This window comes from Aspergillus neoniger (assembly GCF_003184625.1).
Source record: "Aspergillus neoniger CBS 115656 unplaced genomic scaffold BO87scaffold_52, whole genome shotgun sequence".
Classification (NCBI taxonomy): Eukaryota; Fungi; Ascomycota; class Eurotiomycetes; order Eurotiales; family Aspergillaceae; genus Aspergillus; species Aspergillus neoniger.
This window is the reverse complement of record NW_020291180.1, coordinates 129,109-152,998: the sequence shown is the minus strand read 5'-3', so window position 1 is coordinate 152,998 and position 23,890 is coordinate 129,109. Positions and strand designations below refer to the sequence as shown.

The following is a 23,890-nucleotide window of genomic DNA, read 5'->3' as shown; positions in this document are numbered from 1 at the left end:
AGGAATAGAATAGTCGGGTATTCAACTCTCGGATTTCTGCATCGGGCTTTGCCCCGACGGCAATTGACGGATATTGAGTTTCCGTTTTGGGAAGTCATCCAGTATATACATACCGCCAGTATAGAAGTAGCCCTGAATGGATCACCTATATCCCCCAGCTTTCCTTCCATCCCTCTTTCTCTCTCCATATACCCACCTCATACTCCATATATTTCACCATGTCCAAACCAAGAGTCCTCCACATCGGCGACCCGATCAAATACAACCACGACATCTACGCCCGCTTCGCCTCGCAATTCGAAATCATCCGTCCCAGCACCGAAGAACGCGCCCGCGATGCCTTCAAACAAGCCCTAAAAGAGCGCCGCTGGGGCGACTTCGACGCCATCTTCCGACCCTTCTGGAACACCGGCGGCGAAATGGGCCGCTGGGACGAGGAACTGATCTCGTTGCTGCCCTCGTCGGTTAAGATTGTTGCTTCGGCGGGTGCAGGCTACGATTGGGTAGATGTAGATGTTTTTGCTAGATATGGTATGCCCATCCTTCCCCCATACCCTCCCTGCCCCCTTTCGTTCCTACCAGATATACTAATACAACTTTGATAATGATACAGGAATCCTCTACTGCAACGGCGCCGCCGCATCCTCCGAATCCGTCGCGGACATGGCCCTCCTCCTCATCCTGAGCGTATTCCGGAACCTCCGCTGGTCCCATTCCGCAGCCCACAGCATCAACTCGACACAGTTCCTCGATGCACATACGAACTCACCCCTAACGGCACGGAACCCCAGCACGCAGGTCCTGGGGATCATCGGGCTCGGGCAGATCGGGTATACGATTGCAAGGAAGGTGCACGCTGCGTTTGGGATGAAGATTCTCTACCATGATATTATCCGGAAGGAGCAGCGGGTTGAGGCAGAAGTCGGGGCGGAGTATGTAAAGAGTCTAGAGGAGATGTTGGGGAAGGTGGATTGTGTGGTTGTGGCGACGCCGTTTGCAGGGAGGGTGTTGATGGATCGGGAGATGTTTGGGAAGATGAAGCGGGGGAGTCGGTTTGTGAATGTGGCTAGGGGGGGGCTTGTGGATGAGGAGGCGTTGGTGGAGGCGGTTGAGAGTGGGAGGTTGAGTGGGGTGGGGATGGATGTTCATGCGAATGAACCGTTTGTGCATCCCAGGTTGGCGGGCAATTCGAGGGTTATGATGATGAGTCATAATGCGGGGGGGACGGTGGATACGCATGTTGGGTTTGAGAGGTTGGCGATGGAGAATATTGAGGGGTTTTTGGTTAGGGGGAGGGCGGTTACGCCGGTTAATGCGCATTTGATTAGGGGGAGTAAGTTGTGATGGGGTTAGGGTTTGTAGTATGGGGAGGGTATATTAGTGATTGGTTGGGATAGAATAGTATATTATGTGTATCAGTCTCGGGTACAGTATTTAGAAAGAAACCGGAATATTGAAGTATCAGACTTGGTGAAGGGTAAGCAAACACAAAAGTCAGTAAGTTAACTACCATGAAAATGTCTCCTCGTAAAAGTCCACCTTCTTGTTCCCTTGCTTCGCCCTCACTACCTGACGCACATCGTCGCCCATCTCGCCAGGTCCGCAAACACTCACAGCCATTGCGCCGACCTGGTGCGCCATCTCGACATCCAGAGTGTCCCGGAAGGATGGCCTGCCGGTGTTGATACTTATCGCCACTCCTGTTGGGGCGGAAATGGCCCATGGTGACTCCGGGGAGAAATCTTCGGGGCTGCTGTCGCGAGTGCTGAGGTAGATCTGGATGGACAGGGCGAGCTCGGGGAATTCAAAGTATGATTCCTGTTTTGGCACGTTCGGCCCTTGCAGGGCTGGGTTGCTGAATAGGGATACCATCCAGGGCTGAATCCAGGACAAGTGGTCTAACAAGGGGTAAGTTATGGCTGCTTGAACAAAGTCCTGCTGGTCGACCCACCTAAGCTGCGGACAACCCAGACGAGGGTCACTCGTCGGACAGCAGTTGACCGGGATGCGAACCCGTTCACGATCTCGAGGAGGTAGGCGATCGGGTGCGTGATACCAATGCCGCCCGCGACCAGAAGCACCGATCCATATGAATCAAGCGACTCCAGGCCCCCTGTTCTTGTCAGATACTGTCTGAGCTATGCATGGGAAGGCTTACCGTAAGGCCCTTCTGCAAGGGTGATCGCATTAAATGTCCGCTCGGGCGAGTTGCCCGCCTTTCGTACCAGCTTACTAGTGAGTCCATCGCGTCCTTTGACCAGGAAAGATACTGTCGTCTCCTGGGGCCCTCCTACTGCACGATCGAGGGAGTCGTTGGAGGAGTTGGTGGCATCCTTATCAATCACACTTGCTCCGTCTTTCGATGTCCAGGCTACCGAGAATGGATGGGAAGTCCACAAACCCACTGATGGCATATACAGGTACGCATATTGGCCAGCTTTGAATCTCCATGGCCGTGCCACAGTAACATTCACGCGCGCCACATCGCCAGGGAGCATCTCCACGGTTGCCTTGGAGCATCGCGTGCCAATATTGCGCCAGATAACACATGCCAGTCGGGTTGCTCTCTGAATGCTATTAGCCATACTCGATGAAATTTGACACGTGGAATGGACTATCTCCCATCCCTCTGAAGGGACAGAATGCTTACATCGAAGCCCCAGAGGACCACTGTAACCAGCATGGCATATTGATGCGACATGCCTTCAAGGTGGTACCATAATCCCACGAATGCCATAATGGCCAAAGCGATATGGGAGTGAAGGAATGCTTCATAGAATGCATGTCTGACTGGCGACAAGGACTGGAATAGGATCGTCGTGAACGCAAAGATGGCCTGCATTCATCGAAGCTATCAGCGATCGGCCTCAGCCTATTGCAACGATAAAACATACAACCAAGCCGCAGATGAAGAATTTAGTATTCCAGATGAGATGTGTGGCCGCGACCAAGCCGCCCTCTGTCGACCGTCAGCTTTTCTATTTCGCCCAATCGCACAACCATACTTACCTTCGAACACTTTCATTCTAACAGCAGCAATCATATGGACAAGCCCCGAGAAAATGATGGTCCGTCCAACCCAACGGTGCATGAGATTGAAGCAATCGAACTTGATGCCCAGAAGAGGTACCAAAGGGTTATTGCGGCCTGCTGCCAAAACCAGCCCGGGCAGGTTCAAGACTGCCATACTACCTGCCGAATATTGAAACTCGAAGATCACTTCGTCCCAGTCTTTCCACCAGTCAACCATGACAAAAAAGAATACAATATTGACTGCTATGTAGACGGCTAGCAAAGCTGCTTCAAATCGCAGCGGAAGGATGCCCATGTGGATGTTGTTGCCGAGTTTCAAGTAGCGACTATGGCGTATGGATAGGATTGGCGCATGGAATACATGCTTGTATAGACTGGTCGAGATGGTGCTCCTTCGTTTGAATCGACCCTGTTTATCTGTTCGTAGAATTTCGCGTAAACGCCGGCGGTGGTAAAGTCGTATTAGCGTACGGCCAACAAACAGAACGAACAATGCACCAGCGAGAATGAACATGGGCGTGGCCAACACTACATTCATCGGTGGATGGTAGTCTATCTGTCGGGCCTCCCCGGGCTGTAGATGATCTACCCCCATGATGTCTTTGCCTTGAGGCTATCTGCGTAGGCGAAAAGTGTCGGGCTAGATTCAGTGTTGATATCTATGTCGGGTCAACGGAGGCGCACGTTTCCAGAAGGTGGGAATGGAAGAGACCGAGTCACACCAACAGGGTATTCTCCAGCTACATATATGACAAGTTGGGTTACTATACATATGGTTCCGATCGTGGCGTCCCGAAGCGACTCCCGAGTATCTCTTCGATGCCGTCATGTAACCGGATCGGGGCTTCAGAGGCCATCTTGGATTGGGCCGGCAGATCTCCAGTGTGTCGTGCTCTCAGGATTTTGGCGCATCCAGACACTACATCTCAGCTTCCACATGTATCAGACGATTGCAACCTAGAAGAGTTGGGGGCTGGGAGGGTCCGCGGAAGCGTGCCTGGAAATTGTCTATCTCAGTGGGAAACAGGCACAAGAGCTCCTCTAGCCAGCATGGCAAGCTTCGATCTCGAGTATAATGGCCAAGGAAAAGCGGGTCTTTCAGATTTGGCTCCCGTTAAGCTTTCTTCAGCGTGTGGCCAATCAATTGTTGGTCTGCCATGCAATGGAATGGCATCGCCGGAAACGGAAAGAAGGTGGATGTAGCTGCAGCGTCCACAGACCCGAATAGTCTCCAATCATCATCCTGTGGAGAGCAGATTGTTGCATTCGCCCGTCTTTCTAACTGGTTTACAAATACATGACTTGGTGGTGATGTAAGCTTCTGGCCTGGGTGGTGTTCGCTCCCAGCCTAAAATGAGAGGAGTTGAGCAGCTCAATTAATGCACCGAGTAGAGTATCCAGGAATACGTTACTCGCGCAACTAACAGAGACTCTGTTGTCGAATGCATCTAAAACACATCTGCATGCTGAGTGGCTGGCCATGCTTGACAGAGACATGTTCAATTCCATCCTTCCCATATCGACGCAGTCAATAGAACTGACGTCATGGACTGGCTGGATCCCCATGGAGAGCACGATTGACAAGGAGGGACGGGAATCTATGATCGCTTGAATGCCTGGGGAACCCGGGATAATGGTTGCATCCCGACAGATAACCATCGGGCATTGAAGCTCGACTTGGGCCGGTTGCAACGGCGCAAGCTTGGGACTGTCTCACTCACTCAGGGCTTCCGCCGAAAGTACCTGATTAGCTCATCACTGAGGCTTGTCGAGGCCCCCATCGACCATTCCAATGCCACCATCTTTTCCACCATACCATGAGATTTTTTGTTCTAGCCAGGTCAACTGTCACCTGCTATGAATTACATCCAACATCTGCCGCTCGACCATTTTCAGGCAACATGCGACGTAATGAGGTGAAGACGCGGCGCAATGCAGTCGTGAATTGCATCTCTGGCATATTTACAAGGCTGGATCAAGCACGGGACCAGGGGTGCACGCCGCGTGGTCGGGGACTGCCAAAGTCTATTCCACATGCTGAAAGTTTTGGCCGAAAGCAAAAATGATCCTGGTCGACCCTGAGACATAGCCAGGGGTAAGTAACGGGCCTGAGACATGGCCCAGGAGAAACCCGACAACATGAGACATCCGCTACAGGAACCGCGACACAACTGAGACAGGCACCATCTTCAGTCATGGATACGCATGCATACATGAATGATGACTGGAATTCAAATATGCACTTAAGGAAAGATTTCAGCCCCGGGGCCACATCCGATACGATTATCGCAAAACATTATTAAGAATTACAGACAGATGAGGTTGAAAGGTCTCAAACATCTATTTCCGTTCCATTCCGGAAGCTGAGGGAGGATAATTGAACAGACCAGTGTCACAATCCAGTAACGCCTTTGACCGGGCAACAAGAAATGGGGTAGGGAGCAAATCAGCGGTTGCGCGGCCCCGTCACACACAACAGTAAATCGCCTTTAAAGTAAAGCAAGGTGAAAAAAAAATTACACGTAAAAGGAGGACGATTCCGACTTAGTCATATCATTAATGGGAACGTAACCGTGATATCTTTGAAAGTTTGTAACCGGGTGGGGAAATTTGTCACGAGATTATGGAACTGCTGGGCTCCAAGAGGCAGTCACTGTCATCGAGACCAGAAGCACCAAAATCGAAGAATCTGTCTTTGTTTTCTTGTCTATTTTGATTCGTCTAAACGACGAGTGCTCATGACTTTCTTGGGTACTTTTTCTTCTTTTTCTCTTTCAGTTGTTTCGACTTGATCTTCTCCTCCTGAATGCAAGAGTAGTCGGTCACGTCGACCCCAGCACTATGGCATAGCGAGGTGCATTCGGTTTCAATGACCTTGACAAGCTGAGAAGTGAAACCGTAGAAGGCCGGATTGTATGCATTCCGCGCCCAGTACATGAGTTCGGATGCCACACGACCCAAATTCGGAATGGATTGCGGCATAATCTCGGGCTTCTGCGACACACGTGGCTTGTCATTCTCCTCTTCATCAGAGGAAAGCGAAGACGACGGGGTGGAACTGCGCGAGGCGGGAGAAGATGGCGAAGAGGACTCGGAGGACGACAGATAGTCGGTGTCAGAGGCTAGGACATGGAGCAGATGGTACACAGACGCGAACCCGAGAAGTGTCAGATCCACCGGGTCAAGCGGCAACTGATTGAACCATGTGACAGCTCGTTGGATAGTGAAGGATGCCGGTAGAGAAGTGTCGCCTGTAGTCCTAGCCGTAAATATAGCCGCAATCATTGCACAGCGGACCGAGATCGCAATCTCTTCCCGCACGGACACAGGTAGAGATGAGTCAAGAAAGTTGGATGCTTGGTTCTGTTTGCTCCTCCCTTTATCTTTCGGCAACGCGGCGAGGACAGTTCCGATATTCGCAGCGCGGTCTTGCTCGAAGAATACTGCCTTCATCACCAACGCTCGAGTATGGGCGGCCGAGGGCTGAGGAGCGACGTCCAGGGCCAGTTTGATCTTCGCCTTGAATAGATCGCGACTCTTCTTCGCGTCAGGACCACCAGAGCTAGCTTCGAAGTATCTGAGCAGGGCCCGTTGCAAGAGATGGCTAGACCACCAAGCTGCGAGGGCATCCAGGGAAGATTGAATGGCAGGGTCTTCTTCCACCACATCCAACAGAGCCTGGTCATCATCAGTGCCTTCTTGAGTGGGACGATTCCAAGTGAGGTTTGCCGCTCTTTGCACGATGCTGTCAATCATGACTTCGTCGCAGTCCAGTTGCAACAACGCGGCTAGGTGGCTAGGCAGGGCATCAGGATGATCTTTCGGCATAGCCTTGTGCATGGTCCGAGCGAGGTCCCATTGATACCTTGCCAATGAACGAGCGACATCATTCGACAAGTCGAAGCTCCAAGAGCCGCGGTCCCCAACTCTCCAAAGCAGGATACGGCAATGGAGAGCTTTGAGCATCATTCTCATTGGACTCCTAGGCAGGGTACCTGCCGCAAAGATGGTAAGGACTAGACGACTCTTGCTGATTTCAGCGTCGCCACCAGCCAATTGTGCGTCAATTGCAATATCCCAGGTCTTGACTCGTCCCTTTTCGTCCTCCTCGGTAACCCCGGTAATCGAAGAATACAGTTTCCAACCCAGGAGACACCGCAGGACGTACTCAAAGCAGCGCGAGGTCACGACGTACCACTCGTGGAAAAAGCGGTGGCGCGGGACCCCGACTCGCTGTATGCTTGTCAGCCAGGCCTGACGTCGGAAATTTGACGATGTATCAGACGGTGATGAAGTCTTCAGCGAAGAGGACTGTTCACCAGGAGTAGCGTTGAAGAGGTAAACGAAGACAATGAAGGCACTGCCGACGACAAGGGTGGCGAGAATAAGAAAATGCGAGATGGCTCGTGCATGCCACGAGTACCAAAAGTTTCGAGCCATTACAAGCCAATATGCTGCGGTGGGGCTCTGAAGGCTAGCTTGCAGGTTTCCGAACAGGTTCATGGGCATTGCCAGCAGCCCCTTGGCGGTTGACTCCGTTTTCTTTTCGCTGCCCATACCCTCGACGATCATCAAACCAGCAAGGGCACCAAGCATGTACTTGTTGGGGTAATATGAGCGCCTGGTACGACCACCACATGGGGATGAGACATTGTTGTTGCTGCTGGGGTATTGGATGTATGATTGGGAAAACGCGTTATCTTTGGCAGTGGATTCCTCTCGCATGCGTTTGAAGGCATCGGGTACCTTCAGCAAACCTTCGGGGGGATATAGAGAGGTCGGCGAGTGGTCACTAGGACTATCCTCGACATGCGAGAACACACTGGGGGATGAGCTCGCGCCAGACTCTGTGGAAACGGTGTAGTTGCTGGGTGAGGAGACGGATGCTGCGGAGGTCAGTGACTGATCAACGGCCTTTTCCGCTTGACGAAGTCGGTTCTTCAAGGCCATGTTCTCATCCTCAAGTCGCTTGTTCCGGATCTCCAGGTGACGAATATACTCGGTGGCTTTCGAAAGGATAGAGGCCTTGTTCAACTTGTTGGCGGGAGTGACCCCTTCGTCGTCGTCATCCATTAGGCTACCTGACGCATTCTTCGACGCTCGGAGACTGGGTACACTATCCCTCAACTCGGCAATCTTCTCATTGAGGTTGGCTCGATAGCGTTTCTCGATGACGTTGTGCGCTCGCTTTTTGGCCGGCATCTTCTTACCGGTCGGGATCACTCCACTCACGGTTGATCCATCATCATCACTGCCCGATTTGCGTTTGCGAGCAGTTCCTTCCGAGGATAGCGGGGAACCGGACGTAGCGGAAAGCGCTGACTGCAGGTCGGTCCCAATGGATCCGATCTTCGATTGGCACACGCCACCGTAATTCTGGTCGAGTAAGGAATCGAAAGGAATATTGGTACAGTCCAGGTTGATGTCGGGAGAAAAGTCGGACTTTTGAAAGAGATCTGTGTTGCCAATTGACGCATTGGGTGAGGTGAAGGTAGTATCAAAAGGGGATTGGGAGACATCTTTTGCCCCATCGGCGAAGCCCTTGTCGTCCCATCTCATCCACTGCGTCCAATCCTGACTCGAATCTTCCGTTGTAGACTGGGCGAATGTCGTGGAGTCGGCCTGTGAGTCTCTTCGTTCCGAAGACTGGAGAGGGGAGAAGAGCTGAAAGTCGCTCCCCATGGTGGGCAGTGCCATTCCGTCCAGCGGCCAAGGCCGGGACCGCAATCGATAGCGTCAGTGCGCCTGCGGCAGATAGTACGGAGGGGGATTCCGGCTAGCGTTTAGTAATAGGTTAGTGACCAGGAGACGGATATGAGCAAGATAGCATTGATCGAACAAAGTAGTTGTGGGTGACTGTTCTATGAAGAGGCAGGCATACCTGAGGGGAAAGAAAGGTCAGGAGCGATGCGGCTAGTTGCGGGTTGAAGTCACCGGCGAGGGTATCACCCACCCCAACCAGACGCGCTAACGAGACTAGATTATGAACAGTGGAGTCTGGCTCAGGGACAAGCAGACGAGCAGTAATTGAGGGTAATTGTGGATAGATGGATGATGGGAAACTGGGTTGGTTTGCAATAATACAGCCTGGTTGATGATCTGTCCAGGCGATGCAGGTAGTAGGAAGAGAGAGAGAGAGAGAGAAGGTTAGACGCTGACAGGGTTGTCGTGGCTTCCGGAGACGACCGTGACAGGGCAGGGCAGGCAAGGTACGTTTTAGATCTTATCGAACCGTTGGGCGGTTGAGGGCGCGGCCAGTGACTGGATCAGTGGCTCTCCGTCCCGGCGGAGCAGATTTTGACTTCTTGCTATGTTATGCTAAAGAGGCTAAACCGAGAGAGGGGCGCGCAATGTACTTTGCAAAGATATCCCCTCAATGCTGTTCCACGACGGCAAATGATTCAAAGATGATGATGTAGCAGAGGGAGAAAGGGTCCGAGGGAGAGTAGGTGGCCAGCCAGTTCAAATCACAAGCGACCGAGAAAGGAAAGGCGAGGCGTGGGACTGTGGACAAGTGAACTGAACTGAATTGAACTCCATCTCCAATTGCGCTGCCTGAAGGCATGGGCGGGCGGTGATCCTCGGCCAAGATTCGGTGGTGGGCGTCGTATGATCGCGGGTGACGGCGCTTCCGGCAAACCGAGCCAGTCATGGAAAGTGGCACCAGATGGAGCTGGTGTTTCGGTATTGTTACCCATCAATGAGTGCAACTCAGTGATGGAGCTGGTAAGTTTGTATTGCACGTATGGTTAGATGGTGTATTAGTACCTTCCGCCTACGTAATCAGCCAATGATGTCGCCAAACTACTAAAAATAACAAACTTCGGGGTCCCACTTACTCAACTCTTCATGTCTTTCGTACAGTAAGATACTCTGCCCGTATCTATAGCGATGCAGCTGAATGCAAGAGGTGCATACAGCTACTATACCTCTGCATTCATTTCTAGTATCTCCTCCACCTGAGAGAATTAAGCTTAATTGTTAGTCTTTTACCATTTTGACTATGGTGACCTCATTACCTTCCTGTCTACGGGACCGCTTGTCTGCCTTCGTCGATGACTGTTTGTCAACTAAATATATACTAACACACGTTGCAGTGGTGGGTCTCGCTTGGATGAAATGGATCTATCACTGAGAACCCATGAAAGAGAGCATGCCTCGGAGGCTCCATGACGAGGTTCAATGCTACAAATACAATTCTAAAGTATATCAAAATGTCTCTAATGACTCGATAGGCCTCTGGGAAGGTGATGGATGAGATCACGTTGATGGGGATTGTCGAGATGACGAATTTGGATACAAACTGATTTCCATCTTTCAGGATGACAGTAACAGGATAATCGGGGAATTCTCCACCTGTCTGAGTGATTGATGTCTCAGGAGAACCAACGATCCGGGCTCCCTTGTAGTCATCAAGGATTGCCCGCGCGAAGGCCGTGGTGCCTCGTGCAATCTTGTATTTCATGGTGGCTATCTCCATCATGGCAGGATCAAAGTTGCATAACGCATGGGTATGAAGCACTTCGGCAAAGGAAACCTTTTCCGGCGAGACGCCATAGAAAGAAGCAGTATGCGCGCTAAGCATTGACCTTTCCTCCTGGTCGCAACCATCGAGCTGCGAAATACGATCCGCTAGGCTGAGTTTATCCAGTTCGAGGTAGTCCGGACTCTGTTCGACACTTGAAGCCGTACTAAACGGGAATCGGATTACAATGCGCCCGCCTTGCCCATCAACATCAAAGAACTTCTCCATCAGTCCTTCTAGTCGCTCCATAATGAAGTGTCCTTCCGCAGAATCCTGCACTCTAGCAGGGTGAGACCGCGATTCCTTGAACACGAACTCACCGTTCTCAGTAAACGCCACAGTTTCCTGAAAATTAGCGAGGTCATATCGTTGCAGCTCGCTGAATACATGTGGTTGTTGCCAGTGCACCCATGTGCAACGAAGCTCCACCTTTGGTAGCGTCTCCTACCTCTGCAGTCCAACAACGACCTCCAATACGATCTCGAGCTTCAACGAGGAGCACCTTTTTGCCTCTAAAAGCAAGGTCGCGGGCGGCAGTGAGACCGGCAAATCCCGCACCGACAACAATCACATCATATCTGAAAGAGAGGCCTGACGGTGGGGTAGATGGGACAACAGCCTCAGTGGTTAGTCCTTCACTGTATACTTAGCCGAGTAACTATAACGACTTTGTCGAGATAAGTCACTACATACCATACTGAAAACCGCCTTTGGCAGTCCAAGTGAATCCTTCGTCCGATGTTGGCATTTTGACTGAATAGAATAATATCAATGGTGGGCGAAGTGTCAACAGCAGGTGTGTTGCTTCTATCCAAAATTAAAGGCTGACGATCGGTTTCCGTTATCTCTCAAATTTCCCCATTTCCATCAACTAAGGATCATGATCATTAATCTCTGATACTACTAACTAGTAGTTATCAGATCATAATAGTATAGCTATTGTGGTCTTTCTCCAGCATAGATGTTGTTGGGTCTTCTATTTAGCCTCGCCCTATAATGATCAGGGTCTTGCCCTTGCACAGAAGAGATTCGGACCAAAGTTGTACCGCTACACATTACCTGACGGTGTAAATCATGCGAACTGCAGCATCGCAATCAACGATGATCCGGCATGGCAGTGGGGTTGCGCGCCCCCGCTCTTCCCAACCCCGCGTATATTTCCCCATACGTCGAGGGAGGTATATAGCAATCGATCCATGAGTATGGCTAAAAATCTCCCAAGATGATTCTATAATATCTTCATAAGCCAGATAAGTTGATTCAAGTCTCATAGGACGTATTCAGAAACACGCTCATGGTCAATATGGAGTTACAACTTCCAAACCGAGGGGTCTACACGGACCAGGATCATAATCTCTTTATCAAGGAGGCAGAACCTACCCTCGATCACATAACCGATGGATCAAGCTTAGCAGAGGGAGAGGTCACAGTAGCAATCAAGTTCAGTGGAATTTGCGGGTAATTCGTGCCGTCCAAAACCCATCCATCCATGATGAGAGCTAATCGTAGCGATCAAGTTCGGACGTGCACTTCTGGAAACACGGCGGGATCGGTCCGTGGGTGGAAAATGAAGCGCATATATTGGGGCATGAGTCTGCAGGCCTCGTCGTCAAGGTCCACCCTTCGGTCACGACACTCGCAGTGGGAGATCGCGTCGCGGTGGAACCTCACATTGTATGCAAGGCATGCGAACCGTGCCTTACCGGACGCTACAATGGGTGCAAGAATCTGCAGTTCCGCTCCAGTCCGCCATCTCATGGTCTCTTGCGGACCTACGTGAACCATCCCGCCATCTGGTGCCATAAGATCGGCGATCTATCATTTCCAAAAGACGCCTTGCTGGAGCCACTGAGTGTCGCACTCACCGCAGTGACTCGTTCGGGGGTCAAGATTGGAGATCCGGTGTTGATTTGCGGCGCAGGGCCAATTGGGTTGGTGGTGCTACAATGCTGCCGCGCTGCTGGGGCGTATCCCATTGTGATTAGCGATGTTAACCCGGCGCGTCTACAGTTTGCACAACAATTCGTGCCTGCTGCTCGAACACTGCAGGTTCGGCCGGAGGAGACGGACAAGAAATTTGCAGCTCGGGTGGTGCAGCTGATGGGTGGGGAGGATTGCGAGCTCGTGGTTGCCCTGGAATGCACGGGAGTCGAGAGTTCCATCGCCAATGCTATTCAGAGTGTCAAGTTTGGGGACAAAGTGTTTGTGGTCGGCGTGGGCAAGGACAAGCTTCAGTTTCCATTCATGCGACTGAGCGAGCGCGAGATCGATCTGCAGTTCCAGCAGCGCTATGTCAACATGTGGCCGCGCGCCATCCGGGTGATGTCCAGCGGAGTGATTGATTTGGACCCGATGATCACGCATGTCTATGCCTTTGAAGACGCTTCCAAGGCGTTTCAGACGGCGTCGCATCCGAGTAGTGGCTCAATCAAGGTGCTGATTGAGGGACCAAAATAATCGATGGTGGGCAGCCGAAGTCATGAATGCCATAAGGAATAGCAGAACAGAACATGCATCTTCTACATAACATGATAAATATCCTACTCTCTCCCAGTGAAATGATTTGGTTCCAGCACAGAATGGCTCAAGACATGGAATGATTCTGCTGATTATGAGGAGTCAAGAGTGGATAAGTTAGTGTGAAGAAGATATATCCGTTAGCATAAAAGCTAAGCTCGAATGAAGAAGAAATGTGGAGTCATGATAATAAATCGAACATGGTACAATGTAGAATGGTGTTTTTGTTGCTAACGGTGACTCGGACTCCGTCGGCTTTGCCAGCGATCGGCAGGTCACGCGTCTGCTCAGCTTGGTACTTATCTCCCCAGTCACCTAAGCATGGTTACTCCACACTTCTCTCTTTTCCGATAAGAGATAGCAAACATTCTTGATAAAAGGGTGAAGAGCATGCTCTGAATATCTTCACTCTGAGAGTTTCCTTCCCCATCTTTGATCTCTGCTGTCCGACATGTACACTCTCTGGGCTGCTGCCTTGGTGGCTGCTTTGCCCGTCTCCAGGGCCCAGTTTGTGTCTCCACCCACGGATCTCATTCCCACCAAGGGATATCTCGACATCCCCGTCCGCTACAAACAGGTCCCCACCGGCATTTGCGAGACCGATCCCAGCGTCAAGAGTTTCTCTGGTTATCTCGATGTCGCCGAGCACGAGCACATCTTCTTCTGGTTCTTCGAGGCGCGCAATCAAGATCCCACCGAGGCTCCCTTGACCGTCTGGATCAATGGAGGCATGTCTGACCCCGGGCACAATTTCATTCCAATTGCTAATTATTCGAAGGCCCTGGCTCCTCCTCTATGATCGGCTTGTTCCAAGAGCACGGCCCATGCGGCATTGACGCCAATGGCTCCGTCTACAACAACCCGTACTCTTGGAACAACGCCAGCAACATGCTCTACATTGACCAGCCCGTGCAGACTGGCTTCTCCTACAGCATTCCGGTCCCCGGCTACGTGGATTCCTCCACGGACAATGTCATTGCTCTGCCCTCCCCTGTCTGCCCCGACTATGCCGCGGACATGTCCTGTGGTACCTACGCCTACCCAAACGTGAGCCTTACGGCTAATTCCACCGACAACGCTGCCCCCAACTTCTATCGCGCCCTGCAGGGTTTCATGGGCGCATTTCCCCAGTACTCGCGCGAGACCTTCCATTTCACCACGGAAAGTTATGGCGGTCACTACGGTCCCGTATTCAATGAGTACATCGAGGAGCAGAATGCTCATCTCCAGCCGGGAGCCAAGAAGATCCAACTGGGGAGTGTGATGATTGGCAATGGCTGGTATGACCCGATCATTCAGTACCAGGCCTACTACAACTTTACGGTGCACTACTTGATTTTGGTCCTTGATTTCTACTGCTTCGACACTAACCCATCCACAGGTATATCCGGGTAACACCTACGATTACCTGCCATTCAACAAGTCCATCAGCTCGCTGATGTACAACAACCTCTACGGCCCCGGAAACTGCCTCGACCAGCTTTACGACTGCGCCGCCCGAGGCATTGACGAGGTCTGCAGTACGGCCGACAACTTTTGTGCCAACGAGGTCGAGGAGATCTACGACATCTACTCCGGTCGGGATGAGTACGATTTCCGCGAACTCACCCCGGACCCGTTCCCTTACGAGTTCTACGTCGACTACCTGAATAAGGCATCCGTGCAGGCCGCCATCGGCGCATACATCAACTACACGGAGAGCAACAACGCTGTCGGACTCGCCTTTTCGTCCACCGGTGACGACGGGCGACTCATGAACACCATCCAGGATGTGGGCAAGCTGCTCAAGCAGGGCGTCACGGTGGTTATGTATGCCGGGGATGCCGACTTCAACTGCAACTGGCTGGGCGGGGAAGCCGTGTCACTGCAGGTCAAGGCTGCCAACTTCAGCAGTGCAGGTTACACCAACATTGTCACCTCGGATGGAGTGACGCACGGCCAGGTGCGCCAGGCAGGGCAGTTTGCCTTTGTGCGGGTGTATGAGAGTGGCCATGAGGTTCCCTTTTACCAGCCCTTGCTTGCGCTGGAGATGTTTGATCGCGTCATTGGCGGCAAGGATGTGGCAACAGGGAAGATTCCCGTGACGCCGAGTCTGCAGACGGTGGGCACACTCAAGAGTACCTACCGCGAGGGCAACGGCACGATTCAGTGGGAGGTGTTGGACTCACTGGCGACGTACAACACGACCACTAATGCTCCGAACCCAGTGAGCCGGAGGCTGAAGCGGATGGGACCGGCTTTGAGGTTTCAGATGTAGATCTGAAGTACCTGCAACTGTGCGTGGAAGTACATTGTTCAGCGCGATTTAACGATCATGTCTAGCTGTGCCGCCAAAGGGGAAGCTACAGATATTAACGCCTTTCTTTCGATGCAAACATCTTACGAGCCATGAATACTATTTATGATCAGGCCATCTACTGCCGGTGAACTATTGTAGTGACGGAGAGTTTCTGTTCAATCGCAATTGAAAGAAAACTGTAATAACACAACATGACTCGCTGGCGACAAACCGGGTGGAAGATATTGTGAAAAGCAAAGTTTAAAATCTCTCAAGCCATGGGTCCCATTTCAAGCTCCTTCCAATCCATTGGTCTTAGCTGAATGAACAAGGTAGAAATTCAGGGGTAAAATCAGACAAATTTGGGTCTGGCGGGGGTTTGGTGGGGACCGGATCAAAGTCGCATTAGTTTGGGGCATGATCGGCGCGCAACGAACAGGCAGTGGAGGCCGAGATCGCTGTTTTGACTCTACATTGCACCCAAACCAAGGAAGTTCGTATCCATCGATCAATAGTGCATCTCATCTGGCAAGGCATGGGATCCTCACCCCAATTCAGGCCGGCACCTCCCGGCACAACAAAAGGAGCATGGCAGCCTGATTTTTCTCTGTTGAACAATTTGTCGATTGATCTTCTGTCCAAGATCTGTCTCTCGCAACATGGGCAACACAACCAGTATAGCAGGGCGTGATTGCCTGATATCTGCCCTGGGAGGCAATTCAGCCCTTGCGGCTTTCCCAAACCAGCTTCTTTGGACTGCCGATGTCCACGAATACAACCTCAACCTCCCGGTTACTCCAGCCGCCATCACGTACCCGGAGACAGCAGAACAAATCGCCGGCATAGTCAAATGCGCCTCAGACTATGACTACAAAGTGCAGGCACGCAGTGGAGGCCACAGCTTCGGAAACTATGGTAGCATACCCTCAGCCAAATAACCCCTAGGCCATTCCCACTAACAAGTACTCGACACAGGCCTTGGCGGAACAGACGGCGCGGTAGTAGTCGACATGAAACACTTCAACCAATTCTCCATGGACGACCAGACATACGAAGCAGTCATCGGACCGGGCACGACCTTGAATGACGTTGATATCGAACTATACAACAACGGGAAACGAGCCATGGCGCACGGCGTTTGCCCAACCATCAAAACAGGCGGACACTTCACCATTGGCGGACTCGGCCCTACCGCGCGCCAATGGGGTCTTGCCTTGGACCACGTCGAGGAAGTTGAAGTGGTACTGGCCAATTCGAGCATTGTCCGGGCCTCGAATACCCAGAACCAGGACGTATTATTCGCTGTCAAAGGCGCCGCAGCCGACTTTGGCATCGTGACTGAGTTCAAAGTCCGCACTGAGCCGGCCCCGGGTCTCGCGGTCCAGTACTCGTATACCTTCAACCTGGGCAGCACTGCCGAGAAAGCCCAGTTCGTCAAGGACTGGCAGTCTTTCATCTCGGCGAAGAACCTAACCCGCCAGTTCTACAACAACATGGTCATTTTCGACGGTGACATCATCCTCGAGGGACTTTTCTTCGGCTCTAAGGAGCAGTACGATGCCTTAGGACTAGAAGACCACTTTGCACCGAAGAACCCAGGCAATATCTTAGTTCTGACCGACTGGCTCGGCATGGTCGGGCACGCGCTGGAAGATACCATCCTCAAACTGGTCGGCAACACCCCGACCTGGTTCTATGCCAAGTCTCTGGGCTTCAGACAAGATACACTGATTCCATCTGCCGGAATCGACGAATTCTTCGAATACATCGACAACCACACCGCCGGCACGCCAGCCTGGTTCGTCACTCTCAGTCTAGAAGGCGGAGCGATCAACGACGTCGCTGAAGACGCAACCGCGTACGCGCACAGAGACGTGCTCTTCTGGGTCCAGCTCTTCATGGTCAATCCCCTAGGCCCTATATCCGAGACGACGTATGAGTTCACCGATGGACTGTATGATGTGCTTGCGCGCGCGGTGCCAGAGAGCGTAGGACACGCGTATCTGGGCTGTCCGGACCCAAGGATGGAGAATGCGCCGCAGAAGTATTGGCGAACGAATCTGCCTCGGTTGCAGGAGTTGAAGGAGGAGTTGGACCCGAAGAATACGTTTCATCATCCGCAGGGTGTTATCCCTGCTTAAAGCTCCTAATCATAGATGTATATACCCAGAATAATATTTAGATTACGCGCCATGCATAGTAAATCTCTCACTATATAAGACTGCACATCCCCCCTTTCCCCATCATACCCCATTACTATGCCCCATGATCTCCATGATACCCATTCGGATGAAAATCCGGATGTCCCGGAATCCTCCCCGTAGCCTTATACTCCTCCTCGGGGAACGAAGGGCCCAGAGTGGGATGAATCAGGGTAGTTTGATCGAAGATATCGAATCGATGTTCCTCGGCCCATTTATCCACCTTCTCCCAGTTAGCGCATTCGTGCTCGACGACGAAGTTAGGTTTCGGGGCGCGATCAGTCGGGTCCCATGTGAAAGTTAGGAGAGAGACGTCGGCTTTGCACATGATGTTTTGGCGGAGGTTGTCGATGCAGTGTTCTGTAGCTGTTAGTTACAATATCAATTGAGGGTTTGAAATGGAAGGAAGGGGGAGATGTACCAATGTGAAGCGGGGTAGTGGGTTTCCCGACGTGGTAGTAGCTGTGGTAGACTACTTGGCGGAGGAATTTCTGGTTATTATAATTATTAGCTATGCTATGTATGGAATGAAAGTGGTAGAGTAGAATGGACTTACCAGGCAATGCAGCTGGTGGTATACATCTATTTCTGTCAGGGCCATCTATCCATCAAAGCTACACATAGGGTTTAAACATACCCGGAATGGCATAATACCCCCCCTTCTCATCATTTATCGGGACGGACGTGCGATTTATCTTCGCTAGATCTTCAGCCGTAACTCGGATATTCGAGTTGATGAATAACCGGTGCCATGCGTGATCCAGTTCTTCAGATGGGGCGCCCTTGAATGGATTCTCGCTCTCGATCGAGGCGTTGATGGTTTTGCGCTCGAGTTCTACGGCTTCCCATAATGGGGCTAGTGTGGTTCTGTTAGTGGGTTTCTAGTTGGGGTTAAGGTTGGTGGAGAGATAGGCTTACATGCGATAAGATGAGCAGGTTTGTTGTCTTGATGGTTGATATTGCTTGTCGATCTGTACGTTGCTGCTAGGAACGCTGCGCCGTAGATAAGGGCTAGGATTAGGTGGAAGCATAGACTGCTCCATCGAATGGGGGATTGGCGTTGATGGTTCATGTAATGGTGGCCTTCGGCGAAGTGGTCTTTGAAGGACTCATCGCGATAGTCTTCTGAACTGTCTGATAGTGGCAGTCTCTCGGACGAGGAGGAGGTGCCGTCGGTTCTGTCTCTTCTGAGAGCCATGTACATTGTGCTGAGCCTTGCGAGGGACATTTTTCTTTTTGGTATTGAGTGGAAGGGTTGCTGGGGGCATAGATCGAAATGAGGGTTGAGGGGAATGTGTTATCATCTACAAAGGGGAAGTTGGTAGGGTTCCAAGTCGATGTGTTGATGAAGAACCCATTATTGCATGTTTCCATAGAGTAATTGTGAAACATCCCCACCTTGACTGATTTCCCCGCAGGATCAAGATGCAGGCATGGGGCGAGGGGGGAGCTTGTACTACTCGAAACGCTGCTGCCAGTCTGAGGGTACACCGTTTATAACATATGGAGCTTCATGTATGGTCGGCTACCCCGCGCGCTAGAAATCTTTCTGCGCCTGCTTAGATGATGTGCAGATATTTCCTGGATGCTTAGACTAAGGACATGTCAGTTATCATGGGGGGAAGCTTCACCATGTGTTTCGAAACGATGATGCATCCCCGCTGAACTATCGATGTCATGCAGCACAGTGTCACATACCTACACTTGATTCCTGGAAATTTGGGGTCACAACAGGGTAAGTATTGCCTTGCCAGTCGGTTCAGCAAAGTATACCTCATGTCCTATCCCCGGTTGTGAAGGGGAAAGACCCAATAGAGCGAATGTTGCCACAACAATACTATCACCGTCGATCCAAGCAACAACCTAACTTCCATGTGCTGTACATCATCGTCATACATCTATTTACAAGTGATGACGACGTTCGGTTACTCGCCACATTCTACGCTCATATGACCGACTTTGGTGCAGTATTCTGACATGCCGTGCAAGTAGCCGGCTGTGTTGATCTATATAAAGGCTTTGAAATTCCTGTTGATGCCTTACCCACTAGACCAACCACATCAACCCACATACTGCTAGGTGCCAAAGAGCATACATCTTACATCTAGGCGAAAGATATCCCAAGCCAGCACGATGCATACTCCCAAAATTATACTGTCCTTGTGCATTGCCATCGGTATGGCTGCGGCCTTACCTGGTAAGTAGCTCACCAGCCCCATGAGAAGATTCTGTATTGACATTCGCAGCCGTCGGATCTACCAACGGGCTAGACGGTGACTTGTATAACTACAAACGAGGTACTAGTGAGCTCGACGGGGATCTCTACAATTATAAGCGGGACAAGGCAGAGCTTGATGGAGATCTTTACAACTACGGACGAGACAAAGCAGAGCTTGACGGTGATCTTTACAACTACAAACGGGGAGGGTATAAGCGGGACAACGCTGAACTCGATGGGGATCTCTACAACTACAAACGCAGCAAGGCTGAACTTGATGGAGACTTGTACAATTACAAGCGTGGCACTGCTGAGCTTGATGGTGACCTTTACAATTACTGAGTCTGCATTCGTCTTTGCGCAATCTTTGGCATGTTATTCGGGGGAGGGGAGAATCAATGCAAATTAATCCGTTGACGGTAGGTTTGGGAGACAGCCTGAGTTTGAAGCGCTCCGATTTTGGAAATATTCTATCTCATAGCTGTTTTTGTAGCTCAATGACACATCTTGCAGTAGCTGTGATACATTACCCTAAAAATGTCTCTACCCTAGCTTCCAATACCTTTGTCGAGTATCGGAAAAGGTATCCTTACGAGCATAGGCATTCAACTAACAAATCAGACTGCATAAAAAGCTTATACATCACCTCTCTCTTAAATTTGTGCTCGAGGTAGACAGTTTCGTAAAAGATGTACTCGTGACCTCTGAGCTGCACATATCGACAAGAGCCAGTCATAACTGTAGTCTACAAATCACTTTCTACCGTATCACAGGTCCATTACGCATTCTATTCTACCTCTCAAAGCAACCAAACAAGCACTCACAACGGCATCAAATCCCTCACCCTTACCACCTCCCCCTTCCGCATAGACTCATTGGCCGCAATCCCCGTAGCAATAGACCACGCCCCATCAATATGCGTCGCAGCCCTACCCAGAGGATCCGCATCGGGAGTACCAAACAGATCCTTCAGCAATTGGGGATCCCCACCCCCATGCCCTCCCTGACCCGTTGGCACCTCAATCTCCACCGGCTTCTCAAACAAAGGCCTTAAAAGAACACTCTGCCGTTCAAGAGCGCCCTCCAAAGCCTGCTCGCCCCCGGAGTTAACATACGACTGCTCCACGACCTCCACCTCCAGCCGACCTTTACTCCCGGTAAAGTTCACCCGGAATCCCTCCCAAGGCGCATACGCCGTGAGACTATACGTCATCACAGCCCCGGATTCATACCGGACCATCACCCCCATCGTGTCCTCAATGCTGATGCCATCCCCGAACACGCTCTGATCACGATAATATCCGTCTTCCCACTCTGCATCCGCGTACATCCCTTTCAACTTCTCATTACCTTCCAGGTCCAGAGAGAACGGATCATCCCGAGCCACTTCACTCCCGCGAGAACGCGAGTAGAATCTCGTCTCGCCGCGTCGCTCGGCATTCTCCTTCCCGTAGAAGCGCAGATCTCCCATCGCAACGACAGTCTCAGGTCGAGTGCGGAGCCAGAAATTCACCAGGTCGAAATGGTGCGTGGACTTATGCACCAGCAGACCCCCGGTATTTCTCTTATCGCGATGCCAGCGACGAAAGTAGTCCGCTCCATGGGATGTGTTGAGCACCCATTCGAAATGCACGGCATTGATCTCGCCAATAGCGCTGCTGGCCAGCAGCTCCGCGATGCGCGTGTTATGCGGTGCGTAGCGGTAATTGAATGTCACTCGAATTTGGCGCTGGGTACGGTCCACGGCGTCGAAGATCTGTCGACAACGCGGCGCGTCGATGGTCATGGGCTTCTCTGTGATGACGTTGCAGCCCAGTTCCAAGGCACGGACGATGTACTGGTGATGGGTGCGGTCGATAGTGGTGACGATCACCACGTCCGGACGAGTCTCCTCGATCATCCGGTCAAAGTCCCGCGCATTGTACGTCGGAATTGCAGCGTGACCTAGCGATTGGATCTGCGAGTTGGCGTATGCCAGACGAGTGGTGTTGGTGTCGCAGAAAGCGACGAGCTGAGCCGTGCTGGGCCCATGGCACAGGAAGAGAAAAGGCAGCGGACTTTCTAGCCACTGTCAAGGAGGAAGAGCGGACATTCAGTCCAGAAGAAGAGAAGCACGTCCTTAGACGCATTGATCTCCGTATCCTCCCTCTCTTGCTAGTAGGAGCATACTTCTTTCAACAGCTAGACAAGTCGACGCTGTCATACGTGTCCATCTTTGGCCTCGTCGAGGATGCACATCTACACGGCCAGCAGTACTCATGGCTTGGGTCGATTCTGTACCTTGCCCAACTAGTCGTGCAGCCACTTGCAGCCTTGCTACTTGTGAAGGCTCCTACCGGCAAAGTCATCGGAACGGCAGTGCTGCTATGGGGAAGCTCGCTGGCCATCATGGCGGCATGCACAGACTTTCCCAGTCTACTAGGGCTGCGGCTGACATTGGGGACATTTGAGGCTATGATTGGTATGTTCTAGCTTCATACAGAGCAGTCTAGTTGCTAACAAAAAAGCACCCTCATGTGTGGCCGTCACACAAATGTGGTGGCGTCGAGGCGAGCAGACCCTTCGAACAGCGATATGGAACGCGATGAACGGGGTCACCTTTATAGTAAACCCCCTACTATCATCCTATACAAGCCATCCTAACTATTCCCCCAGGTCGGTAGTCTCTTCACCTACGGACTCGGCCACATCCACAACGACAACCTCTACTCCTACCAAGTACATCTCCCCACTATCCCCAATAATTCCATAATAACCCTCAAAACAACAGATAATCTTCATGTTCTGCGGCCTCCTGACAGTCGCCTACTCAACCCTAGTCCTCCTCTTCATGCCCGACTCCCCAATGGAAGCCAAATTTCTCTCCGACCGCGAGAAAGTCATCGCCGTGGAACGTCTCCGGGCTAACCAAATGGGCATCATCTCGCGGGAGTGGCGATGGGATCACGTCTGGGAGACAGCATACGACGTGAAGACGTGGCTGTGGTTTTTCCTCATCGTGACTATCTCGTGCGTAAACCCCTCCCAACCTCCCCTCCTCCCCTATTCCACCATTATAACTAACCGGATGCAGAATCCCCAGCGGCGGCATCAGCACATTCGGCAACCTAATCATCAAATCCTTTGGCTACGGATCATTCGAAACCATCCTGTTCAACATACCCTTCGGCGTTATTCAGGTAATCGCCATCCTAGGCGGAGGATGGCTGGCTGCAAGGTTCCAGAGGAAGGGGCTAGTGATTGCCCTGTTTGCGGGGATTTCTGCCATCGGGACGTTGTTGATGATTGTTGTGCCGAGGGAGCAGAAGGGGGTGCTTTTGTTTGGGTATTATTTGGTATGCCCTCCCACCCCCTTCCATCCCTTCCTCATGGAGATGTAGTATATTGATGATGTATGTACAGGTCTCCTGCCTCGCGGCCATAACACCCCTCGTATATGCCTGGGAAGCGCAAAACACAGCCGGCGATACGAAGAGGAAGTGTACGTCGGCTGTGGTGTTGATTGGGATGTGTGCGGGAAATGTAGGCCCCCCCCCTTCCCCTACCCCTCTTATAACCATAATCCATCCTAAGAGTAGGGTTTATAGCTAACGCAATTGATAATTTGGCAAGGTCATCGGCCCCCAACTCTACTCCACCTCCCAAGCACCGCTCTATCGACCGGGTCTTATATCGAATCTTATCCTGTTTGTGCTGGTAGCTGTATTTTCCATGTATGTCTATCCTCTCTCTCTCTCTCTTGTTCTTGTGTGTGATGTGTGAAATGGATTCAGGTCTAACTGACCCCCGCAGTCTCGCTAATCTATACCTCATATACCTTAATCGGAAACATGCACGACGGAGGACGGAATTGGGCACGTCGGCTCGGATTGTGGATGAGTCTATGGTTAGGAAGAAAGCGGTAGAACAGGGGAAGGTGGTTGAGGTGGAGGATGTGGGTGCCAATGTGAATGTGACGGGGGAGAGGGTGGGTGTAGATGGTGATAAGGGGTTTTCGGATACGACGGATTTGAGGAATGAGGATTTTATTTTTGTTTATTGAACGGGGGTTTTTCCTTGGGTGGGATTGTTTTGGAAGGTTGTTTGGTTTTAAGTAGTTTATTAAATATATGGTTTGG

At 51.5% G+C, this 23,890-nt stretch overlaps 11 protein-coding genes across 11 annotated transcripts; 6 read left to right on the top strand and 5 right to left on the bottom strand.

Moving 5' to 3' along the window:
- Window positions 1-203: 203 nt before the first annotated feature.
- Window positions 204-1,344, top strand: BO87DRAFT_449161 (D-mandelate dehydrogenase-like dehydrogenase; the record flags this gene model as incomplete). The annotated part of the gene is made up of 2 exons (XM_025628341.1): window positions 204-531; window positions 614-1,344. The coding sequence occupies exons 1-2, from the start codon at window positions 219-221 to the stop codon at window positions 1,342-1,344; spliced, it is 1,044 nt and encodes a 347-aa protein (XP_025474721.1). The 5' UTR covers window positions 204-218.
- Window positions 1,345-1,506: 162 nt separating this feature from the next.
- Window positions 1,507-3,628, bottom strand: BO87DRAFT_369492 (ferric reductase family protein; the record flags this gene model as incomplete). The annotated part of the gene is made up of 6 exons (XM_025621982.1): window positions 1,507-1,898; window positions 1,952-2,113; window positions 2,159-2,567; window positions 2,651-2,836; window positions 2,895-2,959; window positions 3,010-3,628. 6 exons carry the CDS (start codon window positions 3,626-3,628, stop codon window positions 1,507-1,509), a joined length of 1,833 nt encoding a protein of 610 aa, XP_025474720.1.
- A 2,141-nt stretch (window positions 3,629-5,769) lies between these two features.
- On the bottom strand, window positions 5,770-8,715 carry BO87DRAFT_320279 (basic helix-loop-helix domain-containing protein; the record flags this gene model as incomplete). The annotated part of the gene is made up of 1 exon (XM_025619889.1): window positions 5,770-8,715. One exon carries the CDS (start codon window positions 8,713-8,715, stop codon window positions 5,770-5,772), a length of 2,946 nt encoding a protein of 981 aa, XP_025474719.1.
- Window positions 8,716-10,014: 1,299 nt separating this feature from the next.
- Window positions 10,015-11,306, bottom strand: BO87DRAFT_401547 (flavin monoamine oxidase family protein; the record flags this gene model as incomplete). The annotated part of the gene is made up of 4 exons (XM_025625620.1): window positions 10,015-10,092; window positions 10,229-10,937; window positions 10,978-11,196; window positions 11,257-11,306. 4 exons carry the CDS (start codon window positions 11,304-11,306, stop codon window positions 10,015-10,017), a joined length of 1,056 nt encoding a protein of 351 aa, XP_025474718.1.
- Window positions 11,307-11,861: 555 nt separating this feature from the next.
- BO87DRAFT_391223 (NAD(P)-dependent alcohol dehydrogenase) lies at window positions 11,862-13,015 on the top strand (the record flags this gene model as incomplete). The annotated part of the gene is made up of 2 exons (XM_025624960.1): window positions 11,862-12,016; window positions 12,076-13,015. 2 exons carry the CDS (start codon window positions 11,862-11,864, stop codon window positions 13,013-13,015), a joined length of 1,095 nt encoding a protein of 364 aa, XP_025474717.1.
- Window positions 13,016-13,429: 414 nt separating this feature from the next.
- BO87DRAFT_419826 (serine carboxypeptidase) lies at window positions 13,430-15,630 on the top strand. The gene is made up of 3 exons (XM_025626965.1): window positions 13,430-13,803; window positions 13,854-14,416; window positions 14,457-15,630. The coding sequence occupies exons 1-3, from the start codon at window positions 13,527-13,529 to the stop codon at window positions 15,330-15,332; spliced, it is 1,716 nt and encodes a 571-aa protein (XP_025474716.1). The 5' UTR covers window positions 13,430-13,526; the 3' UTR covers window positions 15,333-15,630.
- Window positions 15,631-16,012: 382 nt separating this feature from the next.
- BO87DRAFT_369484 (FAD-binding oxidoreductase) lies at window positions 16,013-17,494 on the top strand (the record flags this gene model as incomplete). Its single annotated transcript, XM_025621981.1, has 2 exons — window positions 16,013-16,268; window positions 16,329-17,494. The coding sequence occupies 2 exons, from the start codon at window positions 16,013-16,015 to the stop codon at window positions 17,492-17,494; spliced, it is 1,422 nt and encodes a 473-aa protein (XP_025474715.1).
- A 115-nt stretch (window positions 17,495-17,609) lies between these two features.
- Window positions 17,610-18,752, bottom strand: BO87DRAFT_320311 (oxidase ustYa family protein; the record flags this gene model as incomplete). Its single annotated transcript, XM_025619890.1, has 3 exons — window positions 17,610-17,920; window positions 18,192-18,410; window positions 18,473-18,752. 3 exons carry the CDS (start codon window positions 18,750-18,752, stop codon window positions 17,610-17,612), a joined length of 810 nt encoding a protein of 269 aa, XP_025474714.1.
- Window positions 18,753-19,687: 935 nt separating this feature from the next.
- BO87DRAFT_449157 (uncharacterized protein) lies at window positions 19,688-20,114 on the top strand (the record flags this gene model as incomplete). The annotated part of the gene is made up of 2 exons (XM_025628340.1): window positions 19,688-19,751; window positions 19,801-20,114. 2 exons carry the CDS (start codon window positions 19,688-19,690, stop codon window positions 20,112-20,114), a joined length of 378 nt encoding a protein of 125 aa, XP_025474713.1.
- Window positions 20,115-20,592: 478 nt separating this feature from the next.
- Window positions 20,593-21,672, bottom strand: BO87DRAFT_430768 (Gfo/Idh/MocA family protein; the record flags this gene model as incomplete). The annotated part of the gene is made up of 1 exon (XM_025627560.1): window positions 20,593-21,672. One exon carries the CDS (start codon window positions 21,670-21,672, stop codon window positions 20,593-20,595), a length of 1,080 nt encoding a protein of 359 aa, XP_025474712.1.
- A 71-nt stretch (window positions 21,673-21,743) lies between these two features.
- Window positions 21,744-23,814, top strand: BO87DRAFT_449152 (putative MFS transporter; the record flags this gene model as incomplete). Its single annotated transcript, XM_025628339.1, has 8 exons — window positions 21,744-22,233; window positions 22,280-22,377; window positions 22,428-22,490; window positions 22,543-22,781; window positions 22,846-23,107; window positions 23,175-23,294; window positions 23,385-23,485; window positions 23,565-23,814. The coding sequence occupies 8 exons, from the start codon at window positions 21,744-21,746 to the stop codon at window positions 23,812-23,814; spliced, it is 1,623 nt and encodes a 540-aa protein (XP_025474711.1).
- Window positions 23,815-23,890: the final 76 nt, after the last annotated feature.